Here is an 18,953-nt window from a genome sequence, read left to right as displayed (position 1 = left end):
AAAAAAAAAAAAAAAAGAGCTATATTCAATTTCCCATGTAAGTGGTAATATGGTGGAAAGACCTCAAAGGATCACTTGTAGAGTTGAGTTTATTTTGTTTTTACCACTCACTGAGTTCTTTAAACCATTCCCAACTGCTGGACCTTAATTATCAGTATATGTCAAGTTACGGGCTAAGAGGCCTCAAAGAGCTGAGAGTGGGATTCGGAACCCAGAGGTGACATGTTTGGCTTTTAAAGCATTAAGAAAAACTTGATTAGTTACAAACCCTTAATAATTTATGGATTCAAATTGTATGTTGGTCAAATACTCCTTTTATTTGGCTATAGCTTGGTGGTTTTATTTTTTTTCCTCTTTTAGGTATGGTTTTAACTAGTTTTCTTGGTTTTGTTGTTGTATTGGGCGTTTGTTTTTTGAGACAGAACTTAAAGTTGGGTGGGCAGGAAAGCAGAGATGATCTGGAAGGCACTTGGAAGAAGGGAAGAATATGATCAAAATATATTTAAACTTAAAATTTGTTTTAAATAATAAAAATAATTTATGGATTTTAATACATGTATGTATGTATGTATATATTCATTTATTTATTTTGAGACAGGATTTCTTTGTGTAGCCCTGTAACTCACGTCGTAGACCAGGCTATCCTTTAATTTAGAGATCTGCCTGCCTTTGCCTCCTGAGTGCTGAGATTAAAGGCATGTACCATAGCACCTCACTATGGACTTCAATTTGTGCCTTTCTTTAAGAACTGAAATTTGCACAATGCCATTCTTGCATTGCCTCTTGGGAACAACTGGCCAGGGTGTAGGTAGACAGTGACACTCTTCTTGGATAGGAGAGGAGGTTCCCAGGTTAGCCTAGCCCTTGCCTGACTACTCATAGTCTTTCTCATGCTCCTTCAGTTGCTTGGGTCAAGATGAGTGTATCCTTTGGTTTGGTCTCTATCAGACTCTGAGGACAAAACGCTGGTAGAAATGGATACTGAGGAAAATGATAGCTAGATTGGAGGGAACTTGATACAAGGTAGAGATTAAACAGATGCGAGGAGCAAATAGAGGGTCTCACTGTAACCTAGGAACTCAGAAAACCCTTCTTATGATCCCCACTCAATGACAATGACATACTTAAACACGTACTTACAAACACAAGCATATAAGCTTGTAATCCCAGCTTCTCTAGAGGCCGAGGCAGGAGTATCACTTCAAAGCCTGCTTGGTCTACAGAAAAAGTTTAAGGCAAATCTGGTATAGAGAATAAGTTCACAGCTAGCCTGTTATTCAAAAGGAGTCCAAGGCTAATCTGCGCAACTTAGTGAGACCTTCTATTAAAACAAAAACTAAAAGAGGATATAAGTAGGATCAATGCTTGAGCTTCAAAGAACTTTGTCCTGGAAAACAGGAACATAAGGATGTTTGTCCCCGTCCCATCTTTGCCTTCCTGAAACCACTTTTTACATTGGATTCAGATGAGACTCATGGGTGTTCTGTCTCTATTTATGAGTGATAAACTCAGACATAGACCTTCCTTGTTTTCCTCATGATGAGCTGAATTGCTTGCCCACACTGACTGCTCAGAACAGAATACATGTTCACCAAGCTTTGCTAAACCGCTCTCCTTTCTTCAAGCTCTGCCCCTCCCTCACCCACCCTCCAGCCTTTTGCCTTCACTCTGTTGGGCTAGCGTTCAGCTTTTCCATCAGGATTCTTTATGAGATTAGGTTGGCTGTCCTAAGGATAAAACACTTTTAGATCTGCTGTTCCACACTGCCACACTTCTATCTCATTTGCCACTGTTATAGTTTGGGTCTTAAATGCCCATCAATAGCCCATATATTGGTCCCCATCACTACTAGGAGGTAAGGGGATTTATAGAAGATAACAGTGTGTGCAGTTGAGAGGCATCTTGGGACTATAGTCCCGTTCATTCTCTCTTTTCCTTCCTGGTTGCCATGGGGTGAACAACATCCTCACCACCTGCTCACTGTGATGTTCTGCTTTGCCGCAGGCTCAAAGGCAACAGGCTACATACCATGCTCGGAAACCAGAGGCCAAGATAAATCTTTCCTCCTTTTAAGTTGTTTTTCTCTTTCAAGTATTTTTTTCCCACAGTGACAGAAAGCTGACCAATGCATGCACCACTGGGTTCTCTCTGGCTTTATTTACTTCTCCATAAAAGAAAACCCTGTTTGCCTAAACCTAGACATTCTTCTGTTGTTTTTGAGACAGTCTCACAGCGTGTCCTGGGCTAGGCTGGAAGTCACTTTAGCCTCTGAACGCGAGGATTACAGGCATGTACCACATAATACTTGGCTCTCTTGTCTTAAAAGAAAAAAAAATAAACAAAACAAACCGAAAACAAAACACTTCAAAACTGAAACAACATGTTATTTCTAGTAGGTAAGTTTTGGGTACAAGTCATATCATGCTGGTCATGAGCCGTGGTAGGGCTGGTACTGGCCCGATTTCGTCTTCAGAGCTCCTGGAGGAAAGTCTCTCTGTATACTTTGCTGACCACCTTCCGTTATCTGGGTCAGACTTGCTCTGCAGGCCAATGAACTAACATGGGGGAAGCACTGCTGCCTGGCTCTCCTGCTGGGGCTCCTCAGCTGAGCAGCCCCTGTTGGACAGGACTCAGACGCGTTTGATTTTTGTACTTCCCAGCTCTCCCTTTCTCCTTCCTCAGGTGTCATACGGTCACCTTGCACGTCCTTTCCAGTCTGGTATGTGCAGAATCCAAACTGATACAAGCTTCAGTTACCAGTCGTAGGAGGGTGCAGGGGAAGGCCTGCAGCTAAGCATTAATTGTAAAAGCCAAACTTGAGCAGTACAAAAAAAAAAAAAAATCTGATGGGGCACTGAAGAGATGGCTTAGTGCATAAAGTGCTTGCTGCAAAGCATGGGTTTAGATCCCCACCACCGATGAAAAAGTTGGATGCAGTGAGCATGTTTGTAACCCCAGCTCTGCGTGGTTAGTAGAGACACGGAGATCATGAGGGTTCTCCAGCCTAGTACACACACACACACACACACACACACACACACACACACAGAGAGAGAGAGAGAGAGAGAGAGAGAGAGAGAGGATAACTGGGTTGGGGCTGAGGATTCTTTCTTTTCCTCTGGAGTAGAATGTCCAAGAGAACAAGGTTGTTGGGTATCAAGCCATGGAGATCTTGTTCAGTTTAGGCTTGTTCAGAGGTCCCTAGGGAGTCATGGTACTCAGTGAAATGTGTATCAGTTGAGCTAGACAGCAAGAAAATTGATCCAGTGCTGAATTCAGTATGGTATATTAACAGTAAGAGCTCAGGAAAAAATATGCTTGGTAGCAACAGCAAGTTGGATCCAGAGGAGTCAGAACTACTAGACTCCAGTGGCTGTGAAGTCTGTGGATAGTGAGAGTAAGGCAGGAGAAAAGACTCCAGTCATTTCTGGGCCAAACGCCTGGGAGGCTGGAATGGTTATATATGGGATCACGTGGTCAGGATCGAGGGTCAGCTGGGATGGGGCATGTATCCCATCAGTTAGATGGGGCAGGTGGGGGGAGATGGTACATTTCTCACAGAGCTATGGTATGAGATTAAAGTCTCACCTTAACCTGGCTGGGATAAAAGCCCAACTTCTCAGCAGCTTTATGGCAAGGCATTTCAACTCGCTGGGCTTCTGCTGACCAAATGCCAAGTTGGCATGAGAGGAGGACTTCTCCAATGAACTTGGGATGGAGTGGCAGTGACAGGGGATGTGAAGTGAACAGTGCACTGTCCTGGGTAGGGCCAGCTTGTGTGCACACTGGCTCTTCTTTTTCTCTAAGTTTTAGGATTTCTCAGCTGTGTCTTCCTGACTGTCACTTAGGGTGGGACAGTTCCTTTCTGGGTAGTACCTGGGGAAGTCACAGGCTCATCTTGGAAGGTTAGGACCTTCAGAAACAAACTTTAAGAAGCCTGGGGAAATGGCATTATATTTTCCAAGGTAGGAGACTACTGCAACTCATGTGTCTATAGAACATTTGTTGACCTACTTTCATTTAAAAAAATGTACTTATACAGGGTATTCAGTGTGATGGGCATGCTTGAATTGGGCAGATAATTAACTTACTGGATTCTGCAGGCATTCTGTAAGATGCACTCCTGCCTCATGCCATTTTACAGATGAGAAAACTCAAGGCTGGGCTAGCTTAAGTAATTGGACCATGTGGCAATCTATTGTCTGATTTTCTCATTTTCTGTTTGCCCTTCCGTTTCTTCATCCTTTGATGCTCTTGTCCTGATACATGTGGACCATATCAATAGGCTTTTTACCCCTGCTTTCTGATTGGATTGCCCAATGGGAGGACCCATCAATGGACCATACAGAGGGAAGATGGTGAGGCTAGAACGTTTCACTGGTTTCTCTCTTCCTGCACATTGCCTGTATTTTTTGGGGATCTGGGACTGTGATCAGGTGGCTCTCCCTCTGAGTTGTGCTTGCTGCCTCTATCCAAGTTCCATCAGATCAAGAATAGTAATGAGTTCTCCAGTGTTGCCAGTTCTGCATTTCCGTTTTGGTTTAAATAAACTCTGCTAATAGTTTTAGAAATAGTCCCCCACCAAATCATTGCCAATTGCCCATGTACTCAATTCATTTTTGCCTGGACTCTGGTTGCAATAGGTCTAGTCAGTTCTGGTATCCTTAGCCATGCATCGAATGTGGTCTCATACCTTGCCCTGTAGAGAAAGGTAAAAGGCACTTGCCTGTGAAATGTGATAGGAGGAGACAGAAGTTCTCTGTCCCCCAAAGACCTCAGACCTTTAAAGTCAGCTTAAAAATTGAATCCAGGGAATTGTGCTTGCAGAAGACTCTTGCTAAATAAATGCAATTCCACTATGTATGTGAGGTGGGGGTGAGTGAAGGTCCTAATAACACAGAATTTCTGAACTGTCCTGAGTTTGGCTTATAGATATGTTTGAATAGGTTTTGTTTTAAAAATAAATTATTAACAAGCATTGTAAAAAAGCAAAACATATTCTAGCTAAGCCAAAGTCTGGGATCTATCTTGAAAATTGAGCTCAACTAGTTGGTGTTTACCTTACGGTGGTTAAGATGTGGCTGCCCCCATAATTCAGAAAAAATGTTATTAGTTCTTTGAGGATTTTGTACGATATGTTTTTATCACATTCACTGTTCCACTCTTCCCAGGGATACCCTCCTTTCTAACCATTCAGCTCCCCCACTTCTCCCATCAAGACCAATCTGTGTCATCCAAATGTTCTTGGCTATGTGGTCTTCAACTGGAGCATACTCAACTTACCAGAGGCCACCCTCTTAGAGAAGACTGACTGTCTTTTGCCCAGCAGCTTTCGACTGTGAATACCTCCTCAGCTGGGGCTGGAGGAACTAGGCAGAAGGACTGCCCCACCCACCACTGCTGATGCTGATGCTCTTTACTGTTTCTTTTCATCAGAATACTGGCGACATTTTTGTCATCCTTTGTTTTCTAGACTATTCTACTTAGACCCTTGACTGACTCCTGAAGTTCTCTGAGAAAGAGAAAATTACGTCTCAAGATAGTTGGGCAAGGAAACTAAAAGAGACTTAGGATTGCTTCATTTTGTCTGAGGAAGTTCAGCAGACTTGAGATAACAAAAGAATTCTCAGGGATAAAAGAAGTGGGGATGGAAGGAATCTTAACTCTTTTACAACACAGACTGGTATCCAGAAGTAATTGAGGCTGTGCTGAAAAGCAAGCTTGCACCTGAGGGGATGCTGTCTGCCGTGTTCATTCAGGTTGTTGCTTTCAAGCCAGCATTTTCTAGTAGAGAAATGAGAAACACACACACACACACACACACACACACACACACACACACACACACACACAAGCACACACATACACACACACAAACACACACACATACACATATATACACATACACACATAGACACACAAACATACACACATACACATACAAACACACACACAAACACATACATACACACATAATACACACACACAAACATACACACATATACATACACACACATACAAACACACACATACACATACAAACACACACACATACACATACATACACACACAAACATACACACATATACATACATACACACACACAAACACACACACATACACATACATACACACACATACACAAATACACACACACACACACACACACTGAATTTTTCTTTTAATTTAAAATTTTAATGGACAATTTTTGCAGTGGAAGGAAGTATGAAATATTGAGAAAACTTCCTCCCCTTTTCCTTTCCTCTGCTGGAGACTTCATTTTACTGGATTCTCGGTGAAGACAGATGGGTAGTGGATTTAGTTTTTGCTAGGGGAGGGTGTGCTCCAGCCTGTCTCTCACTTAGGAGGCTCTGCAAGTTGCACACAGAGGTGTCCTATGTCTCAGTCTAGTCTGGTGTCGGAGGGATGGCGTCTTTCTTGCTTGGAGTCTATTCAGTAAGCAAGAAATTTGTTGGGAGTAATGGACCTCAAAGGGAAAAATGAAACATTTTCTTGGGTCCAAGGATGGCACTGCAAAAGCAAAATGAATCTCCAAAGCACTGAACCAATATTTTGATTTAAAAAAGAAAAAAAAAAAGTTCTTACCAACTTCAAACAACTTGGTGGCATTAAACTCCTCACTTCCCGCAAGCAGACTCACTTCAGTGGCTGCTGTCCTGAAAGTATCTTCAATTCCTAAACACAGAACAAGAGCTCATTTTCTACCAGTTATATGGAAAAATTCACCATCCCCCCCACCCCAAATACAAAACAAAACACCTGAACAAAGCTCTTTTATATTCATGACTCCTCACGGGTAGAAACTTGCCAACAGAGGAAACAGTAAAAAGCAGGTAGCGGTGCATAAAACATATTAAAACCCCAGATACTATTCACAGCTCGAAATCAGATCCAAATGTGCCTGCATGAGTTCCATGGACTCAGCCATTTCCCTTGGTGATGAGGGGTAGGGATTGGTGGGGTGCTTGTAGCTGTCTGCTGAGTGACAAACTAAGCCCCAGACAGCAGAATGCTCAATACTTTCTTGTAAATGGCCAGCTGTCTGGGTTTAAGTCATTACTAGCTGTGTGGACCTAGGCAAGACATTTCATCTTTGTGTGCCTCAGTATTCATTTCCTTAAGTTCAGATCTGACACCTCTCCCTTGCAGAGTCAATTGAGTTACATGAGTGAAGTGTGGTGCGAGCATCTCCCAGAAGGGGATATAGAAGCATGTGTTTCCTGCTTCATTAATTGTTTAGTTCTGTTCCCACTGATGTTTCAGAAAGGATGCACAGAGGATGTCCTCCCCCTGCCCCATTACTAGGAACGGAACCTAGTTTGCTGTAAACCTTTCAGATCTCTTAAACCTGTTAGAATTACCACACCTAACTCAGCTTCCTTACAAACAGGAGTTATGTGCAAGCTAAATCATGAGGAAAAGGAAAGAGTGGAGGCTGGCAGCACTATTATTGTTGGGCAATTCTAGCTTCACTGCTGCCATGACTGGGTGTCCTTTAGGAGATCACTCAGATTTTACAATAGGTCCTTAGTTGACCTAGGGACATGGTTATAAGACATTGTGTGTGTGTGTGTGTGTGTGTGTGTGTGTGTGTGTTATGTGCATTCCTGTGCCTGAGAAGGGCAGAAGAAGGCATCTGGAGCTGGACTTTCAGGTGGTTGTGAACTGCCTGACATAGGTACTGGGAACTAAAGGGGGTAGCAGTTGCTTTTAGCCACTAAGCCATCTCTCCAGCCCTCAGGGAAACGTGCCTTTACAGGATGATCATAATCAAGCCTACATGAACTTGTCTATTCCAAAGTTACTTTCAGTAACTCAGAGATTCAACCAACCAAATAAGAAAGGAAATCATTCCTAAAAGTAATCATTCCTTTCCAAAGGGATCCTTGAAACTGGCACCCTCTAAAGTAGAAAGACTGAAAGACTGAAGCGGGCAAGGGCAGATGAGAAGAAATGCATGCACGAGGGATGCTGGCTGCCCAAGAAAGAAACAAGCAAAATGGCAGCAGAGGCCAGCTTTTCCCTGACAAGAAGTCCACATCTCCTGCCTGGGCTCTGTATCCTAGCTCTGACCGAAATACAGGCATGCCCCTATAACTCAAAGTAAAAATCTGTCTGTGTCTGTCTGTGGCTGAGCTGGAGACCTTTCCTCATGGTGAAGGAGAAAGTGTGTATCAGTTAAGGCCGTGGACTCTGGAATCAGGCATCATGGATTCAAACTACACAAGTGTCATTTGTTGCTGGTTTTGGGTCTCAATTTCCACAGATACTAAACAAAATACACTAATAAATTTGTTGCATGGGGCAGTTTTGAGAATGAAATGAAATTGCATATATAAAATCCATGGAAGTTTGATTGGTACTTATTTCCCCAGATAACTATAACTCCTGTTTTTTCTTTATGACCATCTTTTTCCTGTTTTTCTTCAACTCCTTAATCTTTATCTTCCTCCCACCAGTCTCTTCTCTCTTCCCCTCCCTTCTTCTCCTCTCCTCTTTCCTCCCCTCCCCTCCCTTCCTCTCTCTCTTCTCATCTCTCCTCTTCTCCCTTCCTTCTCCTCTCCTCCGTTTCCCTCCCATCCCTTCCCCCTCTTCGCTCCTATCCTTTTGCTTTCTTTTCTCTCCTTCCTTCCTCTTTCTTGGCACTAGCGCTCTAACCTGGGGCCTCACACATGGATAGACAGCACTTCACACCTCACCCACATCCCTAGACAACCTTCCTTCTCTACCCTGTTATCATTTACAACTTCATTCCTACAGAGCCCAAACCCACTTGTCAGACTTCTGCCTCAGCACATAGCAATGAGCACTGGGAAAACTGTGAGAGGCGAGTCTGCAGGGCTGACTTGAAGCCAGAGCCACCACTTCTTACGTTTCAACTCCCATTTTCTTCACATGCCCTCTGCCAGTATAGACTTCATTCCAGCCACTCCTCCTCCCCTCTTTAGAAATCTCTTTGTGCTTCTACTCTTGTTTTGGTCCAAATGTCTCTGGATTGAGAATAGAATGTCTGGGATAGAAAAAGGAGGTCTGATGTAAAGGGATCAGATTTTCTGTCTCTGAAATTTCTTTTAGATGAAGCCACTTGGAATGTGTGGTTTCTTGAAAGGGCCCAAGGTATTATTGTAGGCTGGGATTCTGCCTGGCAATTGGGAACATTGTAAAACTATAGGCCAAGGGAAGATAAGCTTTGTGTAAAGGATCAGGAAGCACATAGTTTAGGCTCTGTGGGCCACTTATGGTCCTGGCTGTCTCTTCTCCTCCTCTGCCTCCTCTTGTTTGATCCCTCTAACAATGGAGGCATCTATACCAATAGGCCATAAACAATTTTTTTTGACAAACCACTTTAACTTTGACAACCACAGTCATAATTATTGTTTAGTCCCAACATGATTCCTCACCACGTTATCAGTTTACTTTAATTTTCAAGGCACTGATACTGCAGTATAAGGTCACAATTAAATGCTAAATTGTCCCAGTTTGTTCTCTTGGAAGCCTTGGGCTACTCTCGGGTCTTATTGGCAGGGTTAACTTTATGGTTTTCCTGAGAAGGAGAATCTACTCAGGCTGGCTTCCTTATCAGACATAAGTATCTGTTTTCCAATGAGTTTTTCAAGTCATGACAATCCCACATCAAAGGTCCACACTGACCAGAGTCCCTCCTTAGAGTTAAATGAGTACAAGATGGCACAGCATTAGTCACGGGCACTGCACTTATACTTAAGACTCGGCAATGGGGCTGGTGAGATGGCTCAGCGGGTAAGAGCACTGACTGCTCTTCCGAAGGTCCTGAGTTTGGATCCCAGCAACCACATGGTGGCTCACAACCACCCATAATGAGATCTGACTCCCCTTTCTGGTGCAAGCTACAGTGTACTACGCAGAAGCAAGAGGGGCTGTCCTGAGTTCAATTCCCAGCATCCACACACATGATGGCTCACGGCCATCTGTACAGCGTACAGTGTACGCATATACATAAAATAAATAAATCTTTAAAAAAAAAAAGACTCAGCAAATCCATCTTCCCATCCACCAAGTCTATCAGCTGTCTCTAGTTGTCTCATTCTAGTCAAAAGACTTATGAGGAAATAGTTCTTTTAAGTAATTTCTCCAAGTTTTAAAATATAAATGAAAAACAAAAACAAAATCCCTTCTCCTTGAACTTGGAGCCACAGCCACACAATTACCTGGGCAATTTGGACGGTCACAGGTCCTGGATTCTGTGGCAATGCATGCATAGCCACAAGAACGGGTCCTTTTCTGGTTTCCATTTCCACAGGTGACGCTGCAGACAGACCAGAGACTCCAATCCCCTTCGCCATCTGTGGAATCTGGAAGGGAGCCAGAGAGATGGTCATCATCCCCACCTGAAGAGTTCCCATGTCTCCTGCTCACGTTGCCTGTTGACTGTGCATTCTTCCACTTCCAGTATTCTGGCTCTTGAGGGGACTGGGTACAGCCTGAACTCAAAGGTTCACAGCTGCAGGGTCACTTTAGAGCTCAGCTTTGTGAAGACCAAGAGGGTTGCAGCACTGTATTGATCTGTATGTGACTAGAACATAACCCTTGGGATATACCTTCTCTTCTTGTGGGGTGAGGGGGTAGGGAAAAGGGGAGAAAAGGAAGAGAGAGAGAGGGAGAGGAGAAAGGGAGGGAGAGAAAGAGGAATGGGGGAGGGAAGTGAAGGGGAGGAGAGAGGAGAGAGAGGGAGGGGAATAGGTAAGAGAGGAAGAAGAGGAGAGGAGAAGAGGGAAGAGGAAGAAAGGGAAGAGGAGAGGGGAGAGCAAGGGAGGAGAGGGGAGGGTTTTATGCAATATGGTTTTACTTTGACCTTATGGTCCCTATTGGCTTACAGTCTAGTTTGATCTGGTAAATCTAACCATCATGAAAGAATTTCAGGGTGAACAAATTTAAGAATGATGAGATATTACCAAGAACAAAGCCATATGAAGGACATACAAAGACATTTGACAATGTAAAGGAGGTTCCCAATCCTTTCCTATAGAAACTAAATGCAACTGAAGTCATCAAAAGTAGAATTGCCCAGTGGTCTAGTACTTCCTAGGTTTGTAAATTATAAAAAATAATGACTGCTATTTTTTCAGGTGCCAAGTAGGATGATTTGTTAGAGTAGTAAATAACCAATGTATTAATAGTAAATGTAGAAATAGCCTTTGAAGCCATTATTTCATCATATGTACAATGAATATTAGTTAAACTCTCACTATATGTCAATCATAATTCTAGGTATGTGAGATATATTATTAAGAATAGTTTTCAGCATGGTGGAATGAACAATGAATATGAAATAGTAAATTGTATAGTGTATTGAAAGTTGTGAATGACATGGAAAAGGATAGTAGACCACACTAGTGGGGCTGGGAGGTAGGCACATTGTCAAGATTGAATTTCTCTTACCAGAAGTAAATGTTAACAAAAGCCCTAGAGTGTGAGGGCTTGTCCAGGGTTATCAAGTTAAGAGAAAAGAAAGCTTGAGCTACAACATCATGCCCTTGTTCTCTAAAATATGACTCTTTTCCAGTAACAGCACTCCATAATAACTTCTCTTGGCTTATACTCAGCTTCCAATAGCCTTAGGGCCTCTGTGGGTGCCAAGTATGGGACCTCCAGTCATGTACCTTGAAGGGATGGGATACCCTTCATTCATAATAGGTTGTGGTGGTTGTTATTACATAGACCCAGCAAGAATGTTCTCCACACGTTTTCACCTGAATCTTGGGTCCTGTGCCAGTCGCCAAGGCTGTTGTTGACACAGTGCTCATTCTGGAGGCACCTTGGGCTATTATAGGACTTCTGAGTCTTCTCTGCCTACTGTCAGAATGGGAATGTTTGAGTGTATGTGTATGGTGTGTGTGTGTGTGTGTGTGTGTGTGTGTGTGTCATTGTGATGGCCTCTTCTTTAACTGAATGGAAAACTTTCTCATGTTGTACCTGCCCGCAGAAGCATCGTCCATCTCTATCTCCCTCCATCACACTGATTTTTTTCCAAACTTTGATTTCTTCTAAGACACAGTTTTCCAACCACACAGCCAAACAGATGTCTGAAGCTTATGTTTTACATTAGGGAACTAGGCATCATTTTTCCAGTGTGAATCTCTCTATTGTCTCCTCTGAGGCATCTACCCAGCATGGCTGGATAGTCAAGTTGCTTCCAGAGGGAGAAAAGTCTGAGACAGAATAGTCACTGCTCCCTCCCAGACCTTTTCAGGCATGCTCGGAATGATTACATGATTGCATGCTTGTCAGTGAGGCCATCTATGTGCAATGAATCCTATTACATGTACACACACTGCATTTTATCCTGCACAGAGAGATAGGGATAGATTTTGTTAAAGGGAGCAAGAAGAGGTACAACTAAAGAGTCTCATATTTTCACAACATAAAGAGAGAGGGGGGTAAGCTTGAATAACAAACATTAAGTCATACAAGTAGAAGCCATGTCACTTGTGGAGGGAATAGCAGAATAAGACAAAATCCAGTGAGTCCAAGCATTGCACTGCTTAACTTTATGAAAGCAAAAGGTACCTTTGCTATCTAGAAATCTCCTATAGCCTTTCCTTTTCACTTCAGTAAGGGCAACTTATATGAGGAAACGTCACTCAACTCAAAGCTTAGCTCATTGAGACCTATGTTTGAATGTTCACATAAGCTAGACTTCTGTTTTCTGGATCTACATGACTATATTGGTTTCCTTTTATTGCTATGGTAAAACATTAACCAAAATCAACTTAAGGGAGAAAGTGATTTATTTCATCTTATGACTGATATTGTAATCCATCACCAAGGGAAATCAAGGCAGGTGCTCAAGGCAGGAACTTGGAGGCAGGAACTGAAGTCAAGAGCAGGAGGAGCACTGCTTCCTGGCTTGTTCTACATGCCTCACTGAGACTGCTTTCTTAATCAATCCAGGACCACCTGTGCGCCATAAACTCTCCCACATTGATCAGGGAATGCTCTTACACACATGCCCACGGGGCAGTCTGATGGAGGCAATTCCTCAATTGAGGTTCTCTTTTTCCAAGTCAACTCTTGCTTGGATCAATTTGGCAAAAACATACACACCATACAATGACTAAATGCTAATGCTGCATCAGAGTGTGTGAGAAAATGATGCCCATAAATCCTTTCTCCATGTCCATTTCCTTGGTTATACCATTTTAATGTTGGTTCTGGACCACGTGATTTTCTTCAATCCATGGGATGATGGCAAATATAGGATGCAAGCAAAGGCCTGCAAAATATCCAAGCATGTAGACTTGTCTTTTTTTAGTCTTCTTTATTCTGCTACCATGTAAAGAGCCCGAGAGAATTAAGGTCCAGGAAGAGAGAGACTCTGGCCATCTCAGCATACCCAATTGTCTAGCTGAGCCCCCATCATTGCTACTAAGGTCACTGGAGACTGGTCAGCTCCAACCGAGTCAGCCCACCTCAGTCAACCTGAAGACTCCTGAGGGAGAGCCCTTCTCTGTTGTTTGAAGCTGCTAAATTGGGGTGTTAGTAGTTTCTTTGTTGTTTGTTTGTCTGTCTGTTTGTTTGTTTGTTTGTTTAAGGCATTAGCTAACTATGTGGCCGGCACTGGCCTCAATTCATGATTCTCCTGCCTCAGCTTCCAGAACGCTAGGATTTCACAAAGTGGTTTCTTCTAAAACCTGTTAGAAATACAGCACAGAAATCTATCCTAAAATGTTATCTACAAGCAGCTACAAGGACTTCATCTGTTCTACCAGTAGGTGGCTTCCTTCATATCCTTAACTGCTCACAGATTAGCCACATGATAAATCATTTCTATCAAGGAGTAATCTCCTAGGAGAATCTTTATTGTTTTGAGCTTCTGTCACACACTGGTCCACATCCAGCAAAGACTTTTCAGGGGATTCCTATTACATGAGGTCAAAGGGCAGAATAAGGATTTCTGGATGGAACACATCTTTCTGGGGAGAAATCCTCTCTGTTTTAATGCCAGATGGAAGAAGTTGTAATATATGTAACAGAAGGTGAGGCTAATTTATGATGTTGGAAACACAAGTGAGGACTCTGTAAGTCAGCGTGACTGGGAGAGAGTGTGGTTCAGAGCAAAAAAAAAAAAAAAAAAAAAAAAAAAAAAAATGAGCCTCAGCTGCAGTGATTACAAAGACAACAAGAACAGACTGTCCCTGAGAATATTTCTGTGGCATTTTGACAGCCCTAGTGACATCAAAGAGATCAAAAAAAGGAAGACAATGCTCTGCATTGCAATGAGGTGAGAGCTGCTGTTCAAAGATGCTATTTGGGTTGGCAAAATCTTCCTTTTATAGTGTTGGGACAGTAGAGCTTTGTGGACCAGTTCTAGTATAGGGGGGCACTGGATTGACTGAAACTTGTCTGCACCTGGTTACTGGGAAACAAGAGCCACAAGATTCCTGGATGGTCATTTAGCTCCCAGGATAAGTCTATGGCAAGAAGAATTAAACTCCTTTTATGGGTAAGGAAACTGAGGCTTATCCTAAGTCAAGATACATATGAATGTTCACTCAGTTCAGAGTCAGCATATCTGGAGTTGTATCTGAAGTCGATCTATTCCCAATATATCCTGTTAGTTAGTCTGTTATCCCAACAGCATTGCTTCTGGCTAAAATTAGCCTTCCTTTTTAAAGGTACAACTACCATAACATTACAAAGAAAACTCCATGAAAAAAAAAATCACTGCAAAATATACTGCTAAAATTAGATCATTATAATTTAGACAATTTCAAAGAATTGAAACTTAATGAAGAAACCAATAATCAGTACTTATCCAACCTCACTCTGGTCAGATTGGGGCATGGGAAAGTCCTGTGGATAGAAAAGTGCATGCCTGGATCTCTTTGAAATGTTCTGTATCGTCCTTGTATCTGGATTCTTCTATTGCTGTGATAAGACACTGTGACCAAGGCAACTTAAAGAGAAAGAAAGTTATTTGGAACTTACAGTTCCAGAAGGATAGAGTCCCTGATGGAGAGCGGCAGGTGGCAGATAGCAGGTGACTGGAGCAGCAGCTGAGAGCTCACAAACAGGAGACTGAAAGGGCACACTGGAGGGTGGTGGCTTTTGTAACCTGAAGTCCATCCCCAGTGACATACCTCCTTCAACCAGGTCTCACCTCCTAATTTTCTCCCAACAGAATTACCAACTAGGGACCAAGTTTTCAAGTACCTGAGACTAATAAGGGGGCTTCTCGTCTAAGCCACTCTACTTCTCATTATGTATTGCATGTTTCTTGGTCTGCTGATAGGGAAGCCATGAGAAATGAACAACAGGGCATTTGTAACACAGAGAAGGAGACTGGATGATTGTGGGAGTGAGTGGATTTGAGAGTGGATCTGAGATCCGGTCACCTTGTCTCTCATCTCAACTACAGTAAGAAAATAGCTTTTATTATTTTAACTCATTGAATTGCAAGTTTCCTTTTGCCTTACCTGCCTGTTCCCCAAACACAAACCTTGTAGTCTCACCTTGGGGTTGTAACGTTTACCGGAGAGGGGAAAGCTTGCTTTGGCAACCTGTGACCCAATTTGTACATGTGGATTCTTAAGGGCCACTCTACTGCTAATATAAGATGTGATGGAGCTGCCTGGTCACAGGAAGCAACTACACACATCTCTTTTATTAAACTGGTTTTCAGCATAGATTTTTTTTTTTAACAGTTAAAAAATACAGGGAAGTTGATTTAATGATTTATTCATCTTTAGAAATGAAATAAAATTTTGGAAAAAGACAAGACAGGAAAGAACCCCAAAGACCCTAAAAATATATCTTAAGTATAATTTAAAAATTATAGTTTCCAGGAAAAAAAAAGTCTCTGCGGGCAGCTCCATGGGGCTTCTGTAAAGACAGCCTTTATGAGATATGCCTCAGAGAAGACTGAAAACCACATACTGTAAACTGGGTTTTGCTTGGCCTCATGTTTGGGAGGTCTTATCATCCCCATTTACTCTCTCCACCAATTTTATATTACTGGCTGTTAGACTCACCATACTCTGGCTGCTCTTTGGTTTCAAAAGTCCGGTGGCCTGGGACTGGACGGTCCCATCCTCTAGGAACGCTGAGGAAGTTGCTGTCATCTGAGGTACTGTCATACTTGTCATCCTGGTCCCCACTGTTTGTCCTGGCCAAGGACAAGGACCTCTGCCACCAGGCCCGCCAGTCGGGAGCTGGGAGTGACCAGCTGGGTTTGTTCTCCGGATGCTGATCTTTTTCTGCTTCAGGGTCAGGGCCATCAACTACCTCTATGGTGACCTGAGGAATTCAGAACAGGCCACATCAATGAGGAGTGGGCAGCCTCAAGCTAGGAAGAAGGTCTGAGAGAGATGAAGGAAAAGGTGACTGCATCCCCTGTGAAAAGAAAGCTGCAATTACATGGTGCTAGAGAACATAAGTCATCCAGGAATGGCTCCCATGAACTCCACGGCTGGAGGGAGTATGGCCTTAGATAGGCAGAGGCTAGACATGACTAGGTTCTCAGTTTACTGGTGACTAAACTCTTGAGAAGCCTTTTACTGAAAGAGCAACTGTCTATGTTCCTGAGGTGCTGGAAGAACAATCACAGCAGAGCATAATTTATTGAGCAGGTGCCGTGTCAAACACTTTTCTAAGTGCTCTGTCCATGTGCATTTACCAAGACCTCACAATCCCCATCCCTGCACGTGTACCACACTTCCTATCAACAAGTGGAGCCCACTTTCACTTACTGTCCTCTGGGAATAGCCTCATGACTCCCTTGGTCCCGGTGAATGGACATAAGTGACATTCATCAGGTTAGGGAAGATGATTCAGAGGGCTGGAGGGATGGCTCAGTGGTCCATTGCCCATTAAGCAAATGTGAAGACTGAACTTCAAATCCTAAGCACCCCTACAAATGCCATGTGAGCAGGGTGGCCTGCTTGCAGTCATAGCTCTTGAGAGGCAGAGACAGGGCAAACCCCGAAGCAAATGGGCTAGCCTGATCAATTGGATTAGAGCACTCTGGTCAAGTGAGAAACCCTGCCTTGATACAATAAAGGTAGAAAGTGTTTGAAGAAAACACCAACAATGATGACCTCTGGCTTCTGCACATATGTGTACCTGCACACATAAGTGCACTCATCACTCATACATATGTGAACATGTGTGTACACTGGCATGCATGCCACATGCATATGCATATGCCAAAAAAATGTACTGAAGCTGCCATAAAAGTATACTGCAGCTTCCCTATTCTTTTCCTTGGAATATTCTCCCAGATATGTAAGGAAGTCCGACCTTGATCAATGTGTAAAGACACACCAGATAAAAAGAAAGACTATGTGGGAGAAAAGTGAGGCTAAGTACTTGCGATTGAAAGCATTATGGATCTTTCGGCCCCAGCTGGGCCACCCCCACTGATACCACATGGAACCTGAACAAACTCTCTTGGTTGAGTTCTGTCACAATTCTGGTCCTAGAGGACCACGAGCAATCCAGTGGTCATTGCTCCAAGCTATCGGGTGTTGTAGTGATTGCTACGTGAGACAGCTTTTTATAGATTAGGGGAACTGGCACATAGATGTTGATGGGTGGCCAAAAAGTCATAGGGCTAAGAAGTAGCAAATGAGGAGGATATGGGTCCAGAGCTCTTATTGTTACTAACTTTGCCATGCTGCCTTTCAAAAGTAACTGATAGATGTAAGGACCTGCTCACAGGACAGAGAGAGCAGAGAGCCTCAGTTACTAGGGCCAGGGTAGATGCTATAGAACTTACATAGATGTGAGTGCAAGGCCCTCAGGACAAGGCTTTTCCAGTTCTGACATTTCACTCCTCCCATTGTTCAGCCCCAAGAGCAAGGTCAAAGCACAGAATCCCTGGGCTGTGGTTAGAACTTGTTCTTTGGATTAATGAAGCCTACTTTTGAAATCTGTCACAGGTCTGGAAGAACATAGCTTCTTGGCTCTGAGAGACAATCAGCATAGAAAAACTTGTTTAAAAATTAATAAAAGACTCATTGGGTTCCTCTGGCCATCACATAGTTCTTGCAACACCTCCTGGAAGGGTTACATGCGTATGAATCAGAAACACGCACTCCAAGTAATCAGCGCAAGATGTACTGGGCAGATGCAATCCCAGTTTTGCCCTGACCCGACATCTGAAGAGTTGCTAAGATACTCTGCCAAATTGCACTGGGGTGTGCCCATCCTTTAGATAAACAGCTTGGGGATTGTTTGAATCGTATTCAGTCTGACACTTAAAGAAGCTGCCAAGTCAATAGTGATCCTAGACTTGAGATCTAGATATGGTCCAGAGGATGACTGTAGATCCCATAGGACACTGAGAATGTGTCAGGCCAAGTGCATCTATCTCCTCTGTTGTGGGATGCATAGAAGAGCACCATGAACTTTATTTAGCTCATGCTGCTACCATTGCCTTAATTTGTGAGCATCTCTTGCATTCTTATAATTATGAAAGGGTTTATGTAATTCAGCTACAATTCTAAAATTAAGAGAAGAAAAGAAACACAACACACATGTTCTACCCTTGTTGTTTGGCAGAATGGACAGTTGCTAGGGAATAATGACAACATGGACCCCCATGGAACCTTGGAAGGACAATTGAATAAAGAGCACACTGCTGGGTAGCATATATAGAACTCCCATGGAGGGATGGGCAAGGCAGAGCCTTTGAATACAGGGGCTTTCTCCTTTGAAGCCCCATCCCCCTCTTCCTACAGATAGAACTACTGAGCTGCAGCAATTGTCTGCAAGGATATTAAGGGTCTTGGAAGAGAAAGGCTGCCAAGAGCTAGGGGAGCCAGGCAAGCAGGCAATTATGGTAATGAAATCAGTCTTTGACTAGGAGATAAGGGAGGACATGCCTAACCGTTTGTTTGGGTACTCCGTTTGTATTCAGTCTGGAGTCAAAAGGATTGCTTAAACAAAATGTG

At 43.1% G+C, this 18,953-nt stretch overlaps 1 protein-coding gene across 1 annotated transcript in view; it reads right to left on the bottom strand.

Moving 5' to 3' along the window:
* The window catches only part of Ism1 (isthmin 1), a 91,052-nt gene that overhangs the window by 4,090 nt on the left and 68,009 nt on the right, over nt 1-18,953 (bottom strand). Inside the window, exons 4-6 of the mRNA XM_031372051.1 lie at nt 16,032-16,296; nt 10,209-10,352; nt 6,607-6,696 (exon numbers count right to left, since the gene is read on the bottom strand). Of these exons, the coding sequence (XP_031227911.1) occupies nt 6,607-6,696; nt 10,209-10,352; nt 16,032-16,296 (499 nt within the window). The remainder of the gene's footprint in view (nt 1-6,606; nt 6,697-10,208; nt 10,353-16,031; nt 16,297-18,953) is intronic.

This window comes from Mastomys coucha, unplaced genomic scaffold, assembly GCF_008632895.1.
Source record: "Mastomys coucha isolate ucsf_1 unplaced genomic scaffold, UCSF_Mcou_1 pScaffold15, whole genome shotgun sequence".
Lineage (NCBI taxonomy): Eukaryota > Metazoa > Chordata > Mammalia > Rodentia > Muridae > Mastomys > Mastomys coucha.
The sequence above is the reverse complement of the archived record's forward strand: the minus strand, read 5'-3'. Positions and strand labels throughout refer to the sequence as shown.